Source organism: Erinaceus europaeus, chromosome 2, assembly GCF_950295315.1.
Source record: "Erinaceus europaeus chromosome 2, mEriEur2.1, whole genome shotgun sequence".
NCBI classification, from domain to species: domain Eukaryota; kingdom Metazoa; phylum Chordata; class Mammalia; order Eulipotyphla; family Erinaceidae; genus Erinaceus; species Erinaceus europaeus.
This window is the reverse complement of record NC_080163.1, coordinates 190,997,573-191,015,962: the sequence shown is the minus strand read 5'-3', so window position 1 is coordinate 191,015,962 and position 18,390 is coordinate 190,997,573. Positions and strand designations below refer to the sequence as shown.

General features: G+C 51.6%; 1 protein-coding gene across 4 annotated transcripts in view; it reads left to right on the top strand.

Annotated features, from left to right (window-relative positions):
- Nucleotides 1-18,390, top strand: part of ARHGEF1 (Rho guanine nucleotide exchange factor 1) — a 30,709-nt gene that overhangs the window by 5,273 nt on the left and 7,046 nt on the right. For 2 of the 4 annotated variants that reach the window (XM_060186049.1, XM_060186050.1), the window contains exons 4-22: nt 55-168; nt 3,282-3,380; nt 3,524-3,566; nt 3,811-4,057; nt 5,474-5,503; nt 5,764-5,863; nt 6,015-6,114; nt 6,191-6,226; nt 6,437-6,571; nt 7,361-7,466; nt 8,749-8,916; nt 9,200-9,342; nt 15,456-15,602; nt 16,006-16,088; nt 16,319-16,444; nt 16,555-16,669; nt 16,762-16,862; nt 17,479-17,556; nt 17,706-17,781. In XM_060186049.1, coding sequence (XP_060042032.1) covers nt 55-168; nt 3,282-3,380; nt 3,524-3,566; nt 3,811-4,057; nt 5,474-5,503; nt 5,764-5,863; nt 6,015-6,114; nt 6,191-6,226; nt 6,437-6,571; nt 7,361-7,466; nt 8,749-8,916; nt 9,200-9,342; nt 15,456-15,602; nt 16,006-16,088; nt 16,319-16,444; nt 16,555-16,669; nt 16,762-16,862; nt 17,479-17,556; nt 17,706-17,781 — 2,047 coding nt within the window. The remainder of the gene's footprint in view (nt 1-54; nt 169-3,281; nt 3,381-3,523; nt 3,567-3,810; nt 4,058-5,473; nt 5,504-5,763; nt 5,864-6,014; nt 6,115-6,190; nt 6,227-6,436; nt 6,572-7,360; nt 7,467-8,748; nt 8,917-9,199; nt 9,343-15,455; nt 15,603-16,005; nt 16,089-16,318; nt 16,445-16,554; nt 16,670-16,761; nt 16,863-17,478; nt 17,557-17,705; nt 17,782-18,390) is intronic. The other 2 variants (XM_060186051.1, XM_060186053.1) reach the window with 2 other exon arrangements.

Below are 18,390 nucleotides of genomic sequence, written 5' to 3'. Positions count from 1 at the left end.
GCCAGACTGAGACTCCACCTCTGCTCCCCACTCTCACCCTATCTCTACCCCCAGAACACAGAGGAACAGAACAGCCAATTCCAGAGCCTGGAGCAGGTGAAGCGACGCCCAGCCCACCTCCTGGCCCTTCTGCAACATGTGGCCCTGCAGTTCGAGCCAGGACCCCTGGTAAGGGTGGGGCCAGCATAGGGGGTGGGGCTAGGTGGGCCTTCAGATTATTTATGTCCATGAAGGGTATGGAAAAACAGTTCAAGATCTAGAAGATAGCTCACTCAGCAAGAGTAATGCTCCTGCTTTGACACTGGCACACCCAGGTTCTAGCCTAGGCCCCACCTTACTGAAGGAAGCTTTGATGCTGTGGTGTCTTACTCTCTGGCTCTTTCTTTTTTAAAAATATTTATTTATTCCCTTTTGTTGCCCTTGTTGTTTTATTGTTGTAGTTATTATTGTTGTTGTTGTTGTTGTTGGATAGGACAGAGAGAAATGGAAAGAGGAGGGGAAGACAGAGGGGGAGAGAAAGACAGACACCTGCAGACCTGCTTCACCGCTTGTGAAGCGACTCCCCTGGAGGTGGGGAGCCGGGGGCTTGAACCTGAATCCTTATGCTGGTCCTTGCGCTTTATGCCATGTGCTCTTAACCCACTGCGCTACCGCCTGACTTCCTCTCTGGCTCTTTCTTTCTGAAAGAGAAAAGTGTGGACTGGTGAGACTCTGGTGACTGCCAAAAAGAAAAGTCTACAAGTAGTCCTGCAGATGAGCCAGAGAGCCCACCGCATGATCCAGACCTGATTTCAGGTGCCCCTGTGAATATGAGCAGTGAGGCCTGGGGGAGAGCTCGCAGGTGCGCATGTGCCTACACACACAAACAGGATTGTGTGGAAGGCAGCAGAGGATCCAGCCACCTGGTAGAAATCTGCCACTGTCCCCTCTCATGCCTGCAGCAGCAACACCCACTAAAAGGCACCCTTTCCCACTACCCGACTACTAGGTGAACTTCTTGACAGATGCCACCAGTCACTCAGGGTGGAGCCTGGGAGAAAGGTGTTAGATGTGCTGTGTTTAGGTGACATAACAGACCCTCATCCAGAAATAGAAAGCACCACAAGCAGCCCACAAGACAGAGAATGTAACTGGTGATCCAGAAACCTCTTATATCACACAGCAAATATCTGGGAGGTGGAACTGTTGTGCCATGCCTTCTGGAAATATCTGCAGAGGCGAGAGAGCCCAGAGGGGGATTCAAATGGGAGAAGGCACAGTGCTGGGTAGAAGGGGCTCTGTGAATAGGGTTGATTAGGAGGAAGGCCTAGCACAGTCCAGCTCAGGCAGGACACTGCACACTGTACCGGAAATCAAAGCAGATCCCTCCAGAAAACCAGGGGTCTGACAGAAGCACTAGGAAGGACATAGAAGGCTGCACAAGGAAGGACATGTGAATTGCCCTCACAGTTTCAAAAACTGGAGGAAATCAGATAATTGCCTTCTCTCCAGAAAAGTGGCTGTTCCTCCCTTGGCACGTGGAGGTTGTGGCCCTCTTGAGCAAGAGGGCCCCCCTTCTAAGCCTGGAGGCTTCTAGAACTCAGCCAGATACAGTACAGTGTCCTTTTACAAATGCAGAAACCAAGGCCTGCCTGACAGGGCAGGGTTTGGCTGAGGTCACCCAGATGACCTCTGGCGTTTTAAGACATACTCTCAGGCCATTCTCTCATTTCATTGGCTGTGGGAGCAGCAAGAGATGGCTGTGGTCCCCTGGGCTGCTTCTTGTTGACCTCTGATAGGTTTATCCAAAGCTGTTTCTTTTTCTTTCTTTCTTTCTTTTTTTTTTTTTTACTTATTCCTTTTGTTGCCCTTGTCTTTTTATTATTGTAGTTTTTATTATTATTGTTATTGATGTTGTTGTTGTTGGATAGGACAGAGAGAAATGGAGAGGGGAGGGGAAGACAGAAAAGGGGAGAGAAAGACAGACACCTGCAGACCTGCTTCACCACTTGTGAAGCGACTCCCCTGCTGGTGGGGAGCCAGGGGTTTGAACCGGTATCCTTTGGCCGGTCCTTGTGCTTTTCGACACCTGCGCTTAACCTGCTGCGCTACCACCCGACTCCCCATTTTTTCTTTTCCTTTATATTTTTTATTGAACAGAGATAGAAATCAACAGGGGTGGGGGAGGTAGAGAGAGAGAGAGAGAGAGACCTGCAGCACTGCTTTATTGCTTGCGAAGCTTTCCCCTTGCAGGTGGAAAGAGGAGACTTGAACCTTGGTCCTTGTACATTGTAACATGTGCACTCAATCAGATGCACCACTGCCTAGCCCCTCTCCAAAGCTGTTTATGAAGAAAAAAACAGTCTTACCTCACAGGCAATTGTCCTCAGTCTCAAATGTTCCTAGGCTTTAGACAGACTATGACGCACATAGTCAACGACTGCCACCTCTCCAGATTCAAAGGAGGTCTCGAAACTTTACATCAGGCTCAACCTGACGCTGTTGACTGGCTACGGAAGAAGGGCAAACGCTAAAAGAAGAAGTAGACTGAAATGGAAAGGCTGCCTAGATTCTGGTTCCATCTGTGTACTTATTAGCCATGTGACCTTGAACAAATTTGTTGAGTTCAGTTTTCTCATCTGTAAAACGGGACAGAGATGGTCTCTGTGATTTAGCAGATGTGAAAGTTTTGGTCCAGCATCTAGTGTGCATCTGCCTAGTCCTCGTAGTGCAGGTGCCAGTGGTGGGAGGGAAGAGACAGAAGTGTAGAAAGCTATTTCCCAAGATAGAAACTTTGCAACAAATACTCGTAGCCCCTGGGGTGGTGGGAAGAAGGTGAATGCCTGGGTATGGGGATGGTAGCAATTTTTTTATGTGGATATTAGAAATATATCTAGCAATTCTTTCTCACTTGCTTATTTACAAATTAATGGCTGGGCCCGGGGGGTGGGGGTGGGGACACCAGAGTATCACTTTAGTACATATAATACCAGGATCAAACTCAGGACCTCATGCTTAAGAGCCCAAAACTTCATCGCCTACACTACCTTCCAGGCTGTAAGACAAAGGCTTCCTAGAGGGGTTATGGGGCTGGCAAAATAGCTCACTTGGATCGTGCACTGCTTTGCTATGTGCAAGACCCAGGTTTGAGCCTGGCCCCCACCACATTGAGGGAAGCTTTGATGCAGTGGTCTCTTTCTCTCTCTGCTTCTCTGTCTCTGTCTAGTCATAATATTAATAATAATAAAGGGAATGTGGTTTGTGGGGGTAGGAGAGAGGACAGACAAGTCTGTGTCCCCTAGCTCTGCTGCCTGCACGCGGACATGCTGGGCTCCTTGGGTTCCAAAGAGGCCAAGAAGGCCTTCCTCGACTTCTACCACAGCTTTCTGGATAAGACTGCGGTAAGAGACACCTTCAGGTGACCCAGTGCCTGGCCCTCTGATTCTTGGAGAGCCAATCTGCTCTGGGTAGGGCACCAGGCTAACCCTCCCTCCCTGGGACCACCATGCCCACCTCCTCTCACTCCACTCTCTCTCCTGAGCAGGTTCTTCGGGTGACAGTCCCTTCCACTGTAGCCTTTGAACTTGGTAAGGAGAGGAGGAGGAGACTGAGGGATGTGGTGGGGGTATCCTTTGCAGGGAGGGGAGGGGCCAGCCTCCCAGGATGCCCAGAGAACAAGGCCACACTTCCAGACCCGGGTAGACTGTGGACTCTCATTCACCCTTTCCTGACTATCACAGCCCAAGGAAGTGTGACTGCTGGGAGTCTAAGGGCGGGTGTGGAGCAAGTCCCCCAGGGAACTGCCCACCAGCCCCTGCTATGTCCCTGCAGACCGCACGCGGCCCGACCTCATCTCCGAGGACATGCAGCGGCAATTTGTGCAAGAGGTGGTGCAGAGTCAGCAGGCGGCCGTGAGCCGGCAGCTGGAGGACTTCCGCTCCAAGCGACTGATGGGCATGACACCCTGGGAGCAGGAGCTGACCCAGCTGGAGGCCTGGGTGGTGCGGGACCGTGCCACTTTTGAGGCCCGGGAACGGCACGTGGCTGAGCGGCTGCTGGGCTCTCTGGAGGATATGCAGTGAGTGGGGTGACCCCAGGCTCCCAGTTCTGCCTCTAAGTTCCCTCTGCAGTTTCAGGGTTCATTTCACAGAATTTTGGGCTCTTCTCCTGACTTCTGGGTTGTCCCACCCTGCAGCTGAAGTCCATCTGGTTTTGTACTTCCCTTCCCAGCTCTGGGGTCCCCAGTCCTACTACCGAGGTTCTAGCTCTTCCTTGCAATAACTTTCACCCCAGTTGGCAGACTCCTCCTCCCTTCTGGCATGATTTTGCTTAACTGCTTTGACAGGTCCCTTCTCTGCCTTGCCTCTCTCCCTGTCACAATTTTTAAGAAATATTTTATTTATTTGATAGTGACAGAGAAATCGAGAGGGAAAGGGGAGAGAGAGAAAGAGGGAGAGAGACACCTGCAGACCTGCTTTACCACTTGTGTGAAGCTTTCCCCTGCAGGTGGGGAATGAGGCCTTGAACCTGGAACCTTAAGTATTGTAACTTGTGTGCTCTACCAGGTGTGCCACTGCCTGCCCCTTCCAACTTGTTTGTTTGTTTGTTCACATTTACTTTAAATTTAAAATTTTAATGTAATGTAATTACCACCAGGGTTATTTCTGGGGCTTAGGTCTTGCATGATTAATACACTCCCTTTTTTTATGCTTTAAATTAAACATTTGATGAGACAGAGAAATTGGGGGGGGGAAGGAAGGTAGAGTGGGACAAAGACAGATACCAGCGGCACTGCTTCACTGCTAGTGAAGCTTGGCCACTTGAGCCCAGCTCCTTGTACATGGTAATGTGTGTTCAACCAGGTGTACTGCCCGGGCCCTAATCTAACATTCTGGGCAGCATTTTTATGTTTTCCATTTCATTTTATTTTCCCCCTTATGTTGATAGAGACAGAGGAGTAGTTGGGGGTGGGGGGATAGAAAGAGAGAGAGAGAGATACCTGCAGCACTGCTTCACCACTTGTGAAACTTCCCTCCTACAGTTGGGGGGCAGGGACTTGAACCTGGGTCCTTGTGTATGGTAATGTTTATGTTATAGATCCCTGTTATTTCCTTCTTTGAAATTATTTTACTTACCAGTACAAGATAGGGAAAAGAACGAGAGCATCACTCTGGAATGTAGGGTGCTGGGGACCCATCTAAAGACCTCATGTTTCCAAGTTCAGCACCCTCCTCACTGGACCATCTCCCAGGCCCCTGTGTACTTATTTTGACAAGAGGAAGAAGCTCTGCTCAGCTTTGCTAATCGCAGTGCTAGGAATTGAAACTGAGACCTCCGGGGCCTTAGACATGCAAGTCTGGTGCTCTGCCACTTGGTGCTGTCTCCACGGTCGTATTTCAGCTTCTAAGAGGACAAAAACCCAGGCATTTGAGCTCGGTAAACAGGGACCTCAGGTTCAGCAACTCTGTCACAAATGCCTCTCTTCTCCTTACAGGCACACCATCTCTACCGATGAGGAGAAGAGGTGATGGAAGCAGAGATGACCACAGTGGCATTTAGTTCCCTGGGGTCAAGGTGGAGGGCTGGCATGCTGGGCTGGAGCGGCAGCTCCTTGATCCTGTCTTCTTCAACCCTCTCCCCTATCCAGACACTCAGCAGGAAGTGGTTTTGGGGTTGGGGTAGAAAGTGGCCTCAGTGGGTGGGGGTGTGGCTGAGGGCGGTGGGGCGGGCGAGGGCCATGGGTCTGTGGGTGTCAGGTGGGCCCACACCGACCCCTCCCCGCAGTGCTGCCGTGGTCAGTGCCATCACCCTATACATGCGCCACCTTGGGGTGCGGACCAAGAGCGGGGACAAGAAGTCAGGGAGGAACTTCTTTCGGAAAAAGGTGCCTTCCTGAGAGCCCAGGCCTGACCCTTTCCTCCCAGAGACCCCCTCACCTTCCCCCTGAGGAGCAACTCTGCCCTCCCCTGATTCCAAAGGCTTTGCTGGCATCAGAGAAATGCCTAACCTCCTCTCCCTTCCCCCACTGCCTGCAGGTGATAGGGAACCGGCGGTCAGACGAGCCAACCAAGACCAAGAAAGGATTGAGCAGCTTCCTGGACGCTGCTGCCCGCTGGAACCGAGGAGAGTCCCAGGGTGAGGTGCCTAGCCTCAGCCCCGCCTTGACTTCCCCACAGTGCCCCCTACCTCACCATCCCATCTTTCATTTCAGTCCCAGATTATCGACATCTCAAAGTTGAGGCTGATGGTATGGTCCTGAAGTCAGAGCAACTATCCTGGGGACCTGAGTAGGAAGGGAGGGGCGCTCCCTGGGCCTGAGGGAGGAGGAGCTGGGGGAGTCCTGGGTCTGAGGTAGGAGGGAGGTAGAGGTCTCTTGACTGGTTATGAGAAAGGGGCTGGAGCTCAGCATCTTGGCTAGCCCAGGTCATGTGGATCCCCTTACTTGCTGTCTCCATAGTTGAGAAGCCAGGCCTTGCAGATCGGAAGGGAAGCCTGGGCTTTTCTTCCCGGGACCGGAACTCTGGGACTTCTGGGCAGGATGCCCCCGGAGTTTCTCTGCACCCTTTGTCAGACAGCCCAGACCGGGAACCCGGTGAGTGCCTAGGCCAGGGCTCCATGAGGACCTGGGGCCCCAGAGCATTGCCAGCCCTGAGGCTGCCCCTTCTTTCTCTCCACTGGTCTCCTCTCCTTCCTTGTCACCAGTGTTAACAACCATCCTCTTCCCCAGTTTACCCTTCCCATGGCTTTCCACCTCTAATCTCTGTCCTCGTAACGATGTCTCCTACCTTCTTTGACTATATTTCCCATCAGCCTCTTGACTTCACTCCCCCAGAAACCTCTGCTCTTATTTCTATGCCAATCTTAGATGGGCAGCCAGCTTCTTGGCCAGGCCTGGGTTCAAACTCTGGTTCTGTGGCACCTGTGCTCTCTCACAGTCATTTCCCCCTCTCTGAGTCCTAGTCTCTTCCTCATCTTAATGGGGCAGGTCCTCTTCCCCCAAACCCCCTGGAGGGTGAGGAGAATGAACAGGTGTGGATGTCCTTACCATGCACAAGGACCTGGGTTCAAGCCCCTGCTCCCTACCCGTAGGGGGACTCTTCATGAGTGGTGAAGCAGGTCTGCAGGTGTCTCTCCCTCTCTACCTCCCCTTCTTCCTTCTCAATTTCTCTCTGTCTTATCAAACAACAACAACAAAAGGGGCGGCGGAATTGGCCACCAGGAACAGGGGATTTGTAGTGTTGGCACCCAGCCCCAGTGATACCTTGGTAAGAAAGAAAGAATGGATGGAAGGAGAAGAGAAGAGAGATGACACCGAGGCCCCCAAAGTGTAGTTCTGGCCTCGCAGAGGCCTCCTGCCAACCTTATCTCCCCCCTTCCTCAGGTGTGGATGCCCCTCTGGAGGCTGGAGACTTGCCCCTGCAAGGGCCCACAAACCTGGAGCCCCCAGCACCTCAGGAGAATGCTGAGGAGGGCGCTGATATAGAGAGGTACCAGGCCTGGGCCAGGGGAAGGGCCGGGTGCAGGACAGGATTTAGGGGGCTGGGGTGGGAGAAGGTGTGTTTTGGGGGTGGCGCTACCACTTGCACCCGCCTGTCCCCGAGCTGTCTCCTCTTTGCCCTGCCTGCCCTCTCTTCCTCTTTTCTTCTAGCCTTCCTTCCTCCGTCCTTTGTTTTTCCTTCTTCCCTTTTTTCTTTTCACATCTCCTCCTTTTTTCTTCACTGCTTCTTCTCCTTCCCTCACGACTGAATCTCTGCTTCTCCTCTCCCTTCCTTCTATCACTCCTCTCCTCCTCTCCCTCCTCTCCCTCCTCCTCCTCCTCCTCCTCTTTCTTCTCTTCACCCCTCCACTCCTGTGCCTCTCACCTTTTCAGCCCTCTCCCCTTCTCTTTGAAGCCTCCAGCCCCTGCAGCCTTGCTCCTGCTTCCTGATGCTGCTCCTCCAGCCCCCCTCCCCACCCCTCTGTGCTCCATGCCTGGGGGCCCTGTCCCCCTCACAGTTGGGGGGCAGGCTCTGTCCCCTGCCTGTCCTTGTGCTGCTGCTTTGGGGACCCTTTGGTGGGTGTGGGGAGGTGAGCGGGTTCCATTTGGGCCCACCTCTGACCCTGTGCCCCTCTCTCCCCAGAAGGTGGAAGAGGTGGGTGCCTGGGCCCTGGGTAGGGGGAGGGCCAGCCCCTCCCCCACTTTCCCAGCCCTTCCCCTCTCCCTATGGCCCAGTCCCTCCCCTTCACCCCTGTGAGGGGTGGGTGGGGACATCTCCCCCCCAGTCAAAGAGCTAAGTACTGAAATCCTCGTCTGTCTCCGCCCCAGCCCCCACCAGGGAAGGGAGGGATCAATCCTATGGTCCATACTGGGTTCCCTCCCCACCCACATCCCTACTGCCCCAGCACCCCTAAATCCCACTGCTCCTTCTGACCCTATTCTCTCTTCTGTTGCATGTTTGATCTCTGTCCTGGTCTCCCCTGTCCTGGGCCTGTCCCTGTCTGTCTGTCTGTCCTGGCTTGTCCCTGTCTGTCTGTCCTGGGCCTATCCCTGTCTGTCTATCCTGGACCTGTCTCTGTCTGTCTGTCCTGACCTATTCCTGTCCTGACCTGTTCCTATCTGTCTGTCCTGGCTTGTCCCTATCTGTCCCTGACCTGGCCTATTCCTGTCTGTTTGTCCTGGCCTGTCCCTGTCTGTCCCTGGCCTGGTCTGTCTCTTGTCTTTCCTTGTACTGGTCTCTCCTGTCCCTGTCTTTGTCTCTGCCTGACTCTGTCCTTGGCCTCGGGGTGCAGGCTGTCAGGGCGTCTGGGGCGCTCAGAGAGCCTGCGGGTGAGTGACCGCCGCCGGCCTTCCCGGGGCAGCCTCGGGGCTAAGGGCCGGGGTGGGGGCCGCTCCCGGAGCGACGTGGACATGGACCCCAGCTCTGCCACAGCTGTGCTTGGCCCCACCCGACGAGCCACGTATGTCTCTCCTACCCTGTCCTCCATGGCAGCTGAGAGAGTAAGGGAGGATGAGGTGGGGGGAGGACATTTCAAGAGTCTCAGAGAGCTGGGTGTTGGGTGCTGGTGTCAGTGGGAGTTAAGAGAGGGGCCAGAAACATCTCATCACAGACATAGGAGCCAGTCTGCAGCATGGGATACCCTGGGTCACAGCAGGAACAGGGGGATTGGAAGACCTTGGAGTTGAAGCTTGCTTTGTGGGCTGCCCTGACCTGGACCCCCTCACACGACTTATGTTCCACAGTCCTGAGCCTGGAGACGAGGGGGAGCCCAAGTCAGGCCTGGAGCTTGAGCCAGAGGAGCCCCCTGGCTGGCGGGAGCTGGTCCCCCCAGGCACCCTACACAGCCTGCCCAAGAGCCAGGTGAAGCGTCAGGAGGTCATCAGCGGTGAGTGCCAGCCCCACCGAGCCACTAAGGTTCAGGGCATGCGATCAGCTGGGCAGTCAGGGCAGTGCCCATCCCCTTGTCCTTAAAACAGACAGGGAACAAGTGGGAAGAACTTGAAGGGGGCCAGGTGGTAGCATACCTGATTGAGCACACAAGTTACCATGCAAGGGCCTGGATTCAAACCCCACAGGGCTGTAGGTGGCTGTGGCTCTCTTTCTCTCTTCTCCATCTCCCCCTCCCCTCTCAATTTCTCTCTGTCCTATCAAAATAATAATAATTAAAAAGAAAGGTCAACAATGAAATTTGCATCTATAAGGTATAGAGGTATGAATGTAGGTTATTACTGAATTAAAATTCTTGGGGCTGAGGAGATAGCATAATGGTTATGCAAATGACTTTTATGCCTGAGGCTCTGAGGCCCCAGGTTCAATCCCTAGCACCACCATAAGCCAGAGCTGAGCGGTGCTCTGGTTTAAAAAAAAAAGAAAAGAAAAAGGAAGAAAGAAAGAAAGGCTCTCAGTTTCTGGAAATTATAAATAATTCTATACTCATGAAGTGTGTGACCAGACTTAAAAGAGTATAGAAACATTCTCCTCATGCTAAAACAAAACAAAACAACAACAACAACAACAACAACAAAAAAGAACCTGAAGGCCTTTCTCCTTTCTAAGGCAGGACCTTTGTTACATAGACAGGAGAGAGGATGTGAAAGTGCCATTTCCAAGATATTCACGGTGCAGGACACAGCTGTTGTTTGGGAGTCAGAAACGAGCAGCCCATGAGGTGTTATAGTGGGTAGAGCGTCTGACCTGTGAGCGTGACGTCCTGAGTTTAATCCCCAGCATAGTGCCAGCGTGATGCTTCGGTTCTTTTTCTTCTCCCCTCTCTATCTGCCCCCCCACACACACACTTTAATAATAATTTTTTTTTCTTTTTTATTTAAGAAAGGATTAATTAACAAAACCATAGGGTAGGAGGGGTACAACCCCACACAATTCCCACCGCCCAATCTCCATATCCCACCCCCTCCCCCGATAGCTTTCCCATTCTCTATCCCTCTGGGAGCATGGACCCAGGGTCATTGTGGGTTGCAGAAGGTAGAAGGTCTGGCTTCTGTAATTGCTTCCCCGCTGAACATGGGCGTTGACTGGTCGGTCCATACTCCCAGTCTGCCTCTCTCTTTCCCTAGTAGGGTGGGTCTCTGGGGAAGCTGAGCTCCAGGACACATTGGTGGGGTCTTCAATTCAGGGAAGTCTGGCCGGCATCCTGATGACACCTGGAACCTGGTGACTGAAAAGAGAGTTAACATACAAAGCCAAACAAATTGTTGAGCAATCATGGACCCAAAGCTTGGAAAAGTGGAGAGGAAGTATTAGGGAGGTACTCACTGCAAACTCTAGTGTACTTCTGCTTTCTTACTTTGGTGCCATACTCTTTGGAGTCAATTTCTGCTTTGCGTTTCTACTTCTTTTTTTTTTTTTTTTACATGCATAACATTCCCCAGATTCCCATTTAGCAATACAACCCCCACTATTTCATTCATCATTTTTCATGGACCTGTATTCTCCCCACCCACCCACCCACCCACCCCAGAGTCTTTTACTTTGGTGTAATACTCCAATTCCATTTCAGGTTCGACTTGTGTTTTCTTTTCTAATCTTTAATAATAATTTTTTAAAAGTCCAGTGGGAGCCAGGCACTGACTCAACTGATAAAGCACAAAAATTACCCTGTGCGAAGACCTGTGTTCAGCCCCCCGCCCTGCCTGCAGGAGAGAGCCTTCATGGGCAACAGAGCAGGCTGCAGATGCCTCTCTGTCTCCCTCCGCCCTCTGTCATCTTCTTTCTCTGTCATAGTAGGGAAAAAATAAGTAAATGACAGTAGTAACCACAACAAAGGCAACAAGAATGGGAAAAAATGGCCTCCAGGAGCAGTGGATTTGTAGGATATCACATGGGGCCCCGGTGATAACCCCGGAAACAAAAAGGGAAAAAAAAAAAAAAACAACTTAAGGGAGTCAGCAGGTTAAGCATGGGGGGTACAGCCCAGCAGGTTAAGCACAGGGGGTACAAAGCGCAAGGATTGGCGTAAGGATGCTGGTTCGAGCCCCTGGCAGGGGAGTCTCTTCACAGGCGGTGAGGCAGGTCTGCAGGTGTCTCTCTCCCTCTCTGTCTGCCCCTCCTCTCTCAATTTCTCTCTGTCCTGTCCAATAACAATGACAGCAATAACAATAATGATAACAAGAGCAACAAAAAAGGAAAAAAAAAAAAAGGCCTCCAGGAGCAGTGGATTTGTAGTGCAGGCACCGAGCCCCAACAATAACCCTGGAGGCAAAAACAAACAAATAATAAATAAATGTCAGTATCCCAGGAGGTAGCACAGCAGATAAGAGTATTGGACTCGGGAGTCGGGTGGTAGCACAGAGGTTAAGCACACGTGGCGCAAAGCTGAAGGACCAGCGTAAGGATCCCAGATCGAGCCCCCAGCTCCCCACCTGCAGGGGAGTCACTTCACAGGCGGTGAAGCAGGTTTGCAGGTGTCTATCTTTCTCTCCCCCTCTCTGTCTTCCCCATTTCTTTCTGTCCTATCTAACGACAACGACATCAGTAACACCAACAATAACTATAAGAACAATAAAAAAAAAAAAAACAAGGGCAACAAAAGGGAAAATAAATAAATATAAAAAATAATTTAAAAAAAAGAGTATTGTCCAACAACGACAACAACAATAATAACTACAACAATAAAACAACAAGGGCAACAAAAGGGAATAAATAAATAAAATAAATATAAAAAAATAATTAAAAAAAAAAAGTATTGGAGTCAAGGGAGCCGGGCAGTGGCACAGCAGGTTAAGTGCATGTGGAAAGCGCACGGACCGGCATAAGGATCCCAGTTCAAGCCCCCGGCTCCCCACCTGCAGGGGAGTCACTTCACAGGCAGTGAAGCAGGTTTGCAGGTGTCTGTCTTTCTCTCCCCCTCTCTGTCTTCCCCTCCTCTGTCCATTTCTCTCTGTCCTATCCAACAACAATGACAGCAATAACAACAACAATGATGATAAAGAACAAAGGCAACAAAAGGGAAAATATTTTAAAAAATAAAAATAAATAAGAGTATTGGACTCTGAGATTCTGAGTTTGATGCCCAGCCATGTGCCAGAGTGATGTGCTGATTCTCTTTCTTTTTTTCTCTTATTTCTTCTTTCCTTTTTCTTTTACCTTCAGGGTTATCACTGGGGCTTGGTGCCAGTACTATAAATCCACTGCTCCTGGCGGACATTTTTTCCATTTTTTGGATAGGACAATGAGAAATTGAGAGAGGAGAGGGAGAGAGAGAGAGAAAGACACCTCCAGACCTGCTTCACTGCTTGTGACTCAACCTCCCCTTGCAGGTGGTGCACCAGAGCCTCAAACCAGGATCTTTGCACTAGTCTTTGTTCTTTGTATTATGTGCACTTAACCTGGTGTACCACTACACACACACACACACACACACACACACACACACACACACACACACACTGATTCTCTCTTTCCTTCTCTTATTAACTCATGAATTGATTTTTTTAAGTTAGTAACGGTACATAACATTCTATGTATATCATAAGCCTGTGTTTATTTATGAAACATGGACAGTGACAGTTTTCACTTCAGAAGACTGTCTTGAAAATGAGACATTTGTGTGAAGGGTTTGGCACCATACTGGTACTCTTGAGTAGGTGCACTAGACTGCTGGTCTGGGAAGAGAAGCTCCCACAAGAAAAGTTTGGGAAGATGATCTGTATGTTACTGCGCTTGCTTCTGGGTTAGAAAGATGATGGGACTATCTTTTTTTTTTTTTTTGCCTCCAGGTTTATTGCTGGGGCTTGGTGCATGCACTACGAATGCACTGCATCTGGAGGCTATTTTTACCCTTTGTTGCCCTTGCTATTTATCATTGTTGTTGTTATTGTTGTTTGATAGGACAGAGAGAAATCAAGAGAGGAGGGGAAGAGAGAGGGGGAGAGAAAGACAGACGCCTGCAGACCTTCTTCACCGCTTGTGAGGCGACCCTCCTGCAGGTGGGGACCTGGGGGCTCGAACCGGGATCCATGAGCTGGTCCTTGCACTTTGCACCATGTGCACTTAACCCACTGCACTACCGCCCGGCCCCAGGACTATCATTTTTGTCTCGATTCTTTTCTTTGATTTCAATTTGTGTGTATGTAGGGAGTTTGGCAAAGTCAGAACACTTTAATTTTGGAAGCTTGCTTGGAAATTTATTTCAATATCACTTATTAGTCAGAAGGGTGTATTCATTCAGTTATGTGTTGCCAAGACCTTACACATATGTAGTTCCACCATTTCTGGGCCAACTTTCTCATTTATTCTATTTCATTTCATTTCATTTCATTTCATTTTTTTTATTTTTACCAGAGTATTGTGAACAGCTCTGGCTTACAGTGCTGCTGAACCTGGGAGTTTAGAACCTCAGGCATGAAAATCATTTGCAGAACCATTATGCTATCTTCCCAGCTTGTCTTTTATTTCAGATAGAGAAAGAGAGAGCAGGGGGTTGGGCAGTGGCACACTCTTAAGTGCTCCACTCCTCATCTGCAGGGGAAAAGCTTCACGAGTGGCCATGCAGATCTGCAAATGTCTCTCTGTCTCTCTCCCTCTCTCTCCCTCCTCCCCTCTGAGTTTCTCTTTGCCTATCAAACAAAACAGAAAGACAGACAGGGAGAGAGGTAGAAAGAGAGTCACCAAAGCACAGCTCCAACATGCTCCTGTGTTGTATCATTGTCCAGCAAGGGAATCAGGCCTCACTCACAGCAAGAAGCTATCTCCCAGCCCTCACTCAGAACCTTTAAGGAAGTAGGTTGTAGTGACAGATCCTTCAAAGGATCTGATCAAAACATGAGCTAACCTGACAGGACTTTCTGGAATGATAGAAATGAGCAATCGCTACACTGTCCCGTGCAGTAAATACCTGTCACATAAATACCTGTTGAGCACCTGGAATGTGGCCAGCAAAACTTGAGAACCGCATTCTGCCCTTCATTCTTTTTTTTTTAATGTTTTATTTTATTTACTTACTCCCTTTTGTTGCCCTTGTTGTTTCATTGTTGTCATTATTATTGATGTCATTGTTGTTGGATAGGACAGAGAGAAATGGAGAGAGGAGGGGAAGACAGAGAGGGGGAGAGAAATATAAGACACCTGCAGACCTGCATCACTACTTGTGAAGTGACTCCCCTGCAGGTGAGGAGCCGGGGGCTCAAACCGGGATCCTTACGCCGGTCCTTGAGCTTTGCGCCATGTGTGCTTAGTCTGCTGCGCTACCATCCAACTCCCTCTGCCCTTCAGTCTAACCGAATCTGAAGAGCTGTGTATGTGGCTAGTGGCTGCCCCACTGGACAGACAGCATGGTGCTCTTTCTCACCAGAAATAAAGGAGTAACACAAAATCATGCCTTTCATGAAAGGGATCTTTTATTTATTTTTTTTATTAATATTTATTTATTTATGTATTCCTTTTTGTTGCCCTTGTTGTTTTATTGTTATAGTTATTATTGTGGTTGTTACTGATGTCATTGTTGGACAGGACAGAGAGAAATGGAGAGAAGAGGGGAAGACAGAGAGAGGAGAGAAAGACAAGACACCTGCAGACCTGCTTCACTGCCCGTGAAGCGACTCCCCTGCTGGTGGGGACCTGGGGGCTCGAACCAGGATCCTTATGCTGGTCCTTGCGCTTTGTGCCACGTGCGTTTAACCCGCTGCGCTACCTCCCGACTCCCATGAAAGGGGTCGTCTGAGACTCCTGGGGCTCAGGTAGACACCCTGGGTGTGGGGGCACGTGGCTGGATCTGACACTGTCCACCTGTGCATAGTGGGAATCATGGTACAGGCAGCCAGGGCTGAGAAGTTTGCTGAGCACCTCAGCTCCTCTCCACCATTCAAGAAACTTCCTCTGGTTCCATGCATGGTGCTCCCTTGTCCTGGCTGGGGGCTCGAGCCCAGGTCCTTGTGCATGGTAAAGTGTGCCCTCTAGTTCCCAACCCCAGTGAGAGCCTCCTCATATTCAGAGCCCAGTGTCCATCCCCACCCCACCCCTAACCGTGCTTGCTGCCCGCAGAGCTGCTGGTGACAGAGGCGGCCCACGTGCGCATGCTCCGGGTGCTGCATGACCTCTTCTACCAGCCCATGGCGGAGGGTGGCTTCTTCCCCCTGGAAGAGCTGCAGAACATCTTCCCCAGCCTGGACGAGCTCATCGAGGTGCATTGTGAGTGCAGAGCTCCCTTCCCTCCACATGCCTGGCAGCCCCGAAACCTAGAACCCAGCATATTTTCTGGGGTGCTTACTGTGGGCAGTACCCCTCTCCTGTTCTAATTATGGAGACACACACAATCCCCCTCCCCTTCCAAAAGCTCACACTCAGAGGGCACATCAAGAAGCACATACCTGGTTGGGGAATATGCCCCTGGAGAATGAGACAGTCGTATCTGCCTAGGTCATGCACAGTTTGGTCACTTAGAGCCACTTTTTCATTTAGATAGGGAAACAGAAAGAGAGGAGAAAATAACCCAGCTCCAGAGCTTCTCCTGTTGCCATAGCACCTCCCATGAGGTGCTAGGGCTCAAACTGTGAGCCTTGACTGCACCACCATTCCTCACCATCACCCACAGCCCTGTTTCTCGATCGGCTGATGAAGCGGAGGCAGGACAGTGGCTACCTCATTGAGGAGATCGGAGATGTCCTGCTGGCCCGGGTGAGGGTGCCTAGCTGCTGGCCTGGGTGAGGGTGAGGGTGAGGGTCCCCATCCCATCCTCCCCATGGGGACCCTGGAACCCCAGCCCCAGAAGGCTAGGTCTTCAACCTGCCACCCCCGAAGATCCAGGGATCCGGACCCCTGGCCCTGTCTTCCTGTCCAGGCCCCATAAGACCCTGCTATTCCCAATCCCACCTGAGACACCCTCCCTGGCCTGAATCTTGCTATAGTTTGATGGTACCGAGGGCTCCTGGTTCCAGAAAATCTCCTCCCGCTTCTGCAGCCGCCAGTCCTTTGCCTTAGAGCAGCTCAAAGCCAAACAGCGCAAGGAGCCTCGCTTCTGCGCCTTCGTGCAGGTGAGAGGCTGGAGCCCAAGGTCACGAGGACCCAGGGGAGGAGGGGGCTGGCTTCCTGGCCACTGAGGCGAGCCCCGACCTGGGCCACCTCAGCAACACTGTACTGTCAGGAGGCTGAGAGCCGCCCGAGGTGCCGCCGCCTGCAGCTGAAGGACATGATCCCCACGGAGATGCAGCGCCTGACCAAGTACCCCTTGCTCCTGCAGAGCATTGGGCAAAACACAGGTAGGCAGGCCCACCCACTGCTAAGCTTAGCCTCCACTCCTGGGGCCTCTGGGGCTGGGGTTCACCCAGGCTGCTCTATCCCTCGCCCGCAGAAGAGCACAAGGAGCGGGTGAAAGTGGAGCGGGCAGCCGAGTGCTGCCGGGAAATCCTGCACCATGTCAACCAAGCCGTGCGTGACATGGAGGACCTGCTGGTGAGCAGGGGAGAGAGGGAGAGAGAAAATGAGAGTGAATATGTGTGTGTGTGTTCTCTCGAATGTGTGCCTGCATGCCTTCCTCCTTTGGGGGTCACTTCCTATCCCAGGGGTTGGCCTGGCCTTCCATGCCTCCCTGTCAGGGTCATCGGCTATACTTGGTCACACTTTCTTTTACTATTTCTTTGATTTCTGTTGTTGTTGTTTGTTTCTTTATTGGGTAGAGATGGTAAGAAATTGATAAGGAAGAGGGAGATAAGGAGGAAGAGATACCTGTGGCCCTGTTTCACCACTGTTGAAGTTTCCCCCTGTAGGTAGGGGCTGGGGACTTGAACCTAGGTCCTTGTGCATGGTAACATGTGCGCTCAACCTGGTGCACCACCACCCAGCCCCTAAAGATATATGTATTGTGACCTCATAGATAGCACAGTGGGTAGAGTGTTGGTCACGAGTTCCATCCCCAGCATCAAATGTGCCAGATATGATGTTCTGGTTCTCTCTCTCTCATTGATAAAGATTTGTTTATTATGGGGGCTGGGTGGGTTATTTACTATGGAGGGGGGTGGTCAGGCTTGGCCCTGGGCTTGTTCCCATGACACTCCTTTCCCTGCCCCAGCGGCTCAAGGACTACCAGCGGCGCCTGGACTTGTCCCACATACGGCAGAGCAGTGACCCCATGCTGAGCGAGTTCAAGGTGGCTGCCCCCACCTTCCCCTCCCCTCCCCTCTCTCCCCCTTCCCCGCCCTACCTGCCACCTGTTGGAGTTGGGAGCAGACCTGTCCTGAACCCAAGGCCACCTGCCTTCCTCCCTCACCTGTGACAACCTGTGAAATATCCACCTAGAACCTGGACATCACCAAGAAGAAGCTGATCCACGAGGGCCCGCTGACATGGCGGGTGACAAAGGACAAGGCTGTGGGTGAGCTCTCATGGGGGTGGCATGCTTCCGTAGGAGTTGGGGTGCTCCCATGGGCATGTGTCCTTAGGGATGAGGAGTGCTCCCATGGAGGTGGAAGTACTCCCATAAGGGTAGGGTGCTTTCGTGGGAATGCTCCCATAGGCGTGGGGTTGGTCCCTTGTGGGGGACGGAGGTGTTCCCATAGGGGTAGAGTGCTTCATAGGGTTAGGGTACTTCTGGGGGTGTGTGTGTGTCCCCATGGGGATGCTCTCCTGTGGGTGGAGTTGTTCCCATGGGGTAGAGTGCTATCATAGGGTTAGGGTATCCTGGGGAGGGGTATGTCCCCATGGGGATGCTCTCCTGTGGGTGGAGTTGTTCCCATGGGGTAGAGTGATGTCATAGGGCTAGGGTATCCTGGGGAGGGGTATGTCCCCATGGGGATGCTCTCCTGTGGGTGGAGTTGTTCCCATAGGGGTAAAGTGCTGTCATAGGGTTAGGGTATGGGGGGGCGTATGTTCCTATGGGGATGCTCTCCTGCAGGTGGGGGTGCCCCCATAGGAGTAAGGCTTCTCTCAGGGTGCTCCCATGGGGATGGGATTGCTTCATGGGGGTGCTAAGCAGGGCTTCCTC